The 1,663-nt window shown below is 36.1% G+C and overlaps 1 protein-coding gene across 1 annotated transcript in view; it reads left to right on the top strand.

Moving 5' to 3' along the window:
- The first annotated feature begins 219 nt into the window (after window positions 1–219).
- The window catches only part of LOC107666268 (MAP3K12-binding inhibitory protein 1-like), an 8,328-nt gene continuing 6,884 nt past the window's right edge, over window positions 220–1,663 (top strand). The window contains exons 1-2 of the mRNA XM_016457493.1: window positions 220–411; window positions 1,151–1,261. Of these exons, the coding sequence (XP_016312979.1) occupies window positions 259–411; window positions 1,151–1,261 (264 nt within the window). The 5' untranslated portion in view covers window positions 220–258. The remainder of the gene's footprint in view (window positions 412–1,150; window positions 1,262–1,663) is intronic.

Raw genomic sequence — 1,663 nt, 5'->3', positions numbered from 1 at the left:
ATAAAATATATAGATGCACTGTCTATTGTGGCATAATAAAAACACAACAGAACGCAATACAAGATAGTGAACATAATAATAAATAATAATTGTTAAACACATTAAATATGAATTTTCAAACTTTTAACGTAAGATTGCCTTTGTTTTGATTTCGCACATTTCGGAACCAAGATCAGCGAGTGGCAAGCCTAAAGGAAGTGAGGTCATGTTATACAGGAGCGCGTTAGTCCAATCAGCGCTGCCGTCAGGAGCGGAAGTATGATGGCGGCGGACGGAGACAGGCGCGATGCGTGTGCTGAAAGTAAACAGGAGCAGCGAAGCAACCAGATTTCACATCATGGAAGACGCCGAGATGTGTTCAGAGACTGCGTTGGCTCCATTATCCAGTCCCTCGCTGAGTTTGGCGCAAAGGTTTGTGTAAATAAGATGCACGCGCTTTAAAACGGTTGGTAAAAGTGGCATAGTGTCACAATCTATAGAGCACCTAACCGTTATTTTTATGGACCAGTTGAGTCTTATAAAGCCTGTAGTAGAGTTTCAAAGTAACAAGATCACCCATGTCGTGGTCTTTTATGATTGATCTACAGTAGCAGCAAGCAATAAAAACGAATGCATATGTTCATTCTAATATTGCTGATGAAATTAACACCACCAGCCTGAGACTGTTTGGTAGTCTCATCTGGTCTAGCTGATCTTGCCTGTTTATGCTGGTTTTACTCCCTGTCTGACCAACGGACAACTGCCCAAAATCCCTCTCATAAACAATAAATAGACGACCATCCATAGGCGTAGCTTGACGTTTGAGTTTGGGGGGGCCAAACCGAAACAACAACAGTTTAAAATGTATTAACTTTTACGTATTCACTTTTACATGTATTATTAACTGCATTATATACATTTTTACTAAATAGAAAAAACTTTATAAATAAATATTTAGTCAAATTCTTAAATCGCTATGGGGTAGCCAGCCCCCCCTGGCCCCCCCACAAGCTAAGCCCATGCGACCATCAATAAACAGACCAGCATAACCAGGCAGAGAGATCACCTAGGCTGGTTTAGTCTTTTAACACCTCAGCAGAGATACTCATCAAAAGCAAATGGACAATTTAGAAACAACAACAACAATAAATAATTTTCTCTTGTTTTCCAGTTAAAAGTGGGTGATAAAGTGTTGAGCATCAATGTCAACAATGTAAACATCTCTGAACTTCAGCCATCTCATGTGTACACATGTTTACAACAGCACATCTCCAAACTACAGGTAAAGATTGTTGTATTATATGCGTTATATAATTCAATTAGCACACCTTTATGGAATACTTGATTCTGAGTGATCAATTACAGCGTCCTGTTTGTATATAATTACAACTGAACTAAATAACTGACCATATTTTTTTTCAAATCAATATTTTGTTGCCATTAATTTATTTTACTTATTGTATTTGCATTATTATTATTATTATTATTTGCATTCATATTTTTTATTTAATTTTATTAATTTTATTATTTTTATTTATTTATCTTTTTTGCAGCTGCTGCTTAGATGTGTACTGGACCTTACCCAGGATAGACACATTAGTTCTATTTTATTAAGCCTAGCTTAATTTTGTGATATATATATATATATATATATATATATACACACACACACACACACACACAC

The sequence above is a fragment of the Sinocyclocheilus anshuiensis genome, unplaced genomic scaffold (assembly GCF_001515605.1).
Source record: "Sinocyclocheilus anshuiensis isolate Anshui unplaced genomic scaffold, SAMN03320099.WGS_v1.1 scaffold936, whole genome shotgun sequence".
Classification (NCBI taxonomy): Eukaryota; Metazoa; Chordata; class Actinopteri; order Cypriniformes; family Cyprinidae; genus Sinocyclocheilus; species Sinocyclocheilus anshuiensis.
Note: the sequence above shows the minus strand (reverse complement) of the source record. Positions and strands in the feature narration are given on the sequence as shown.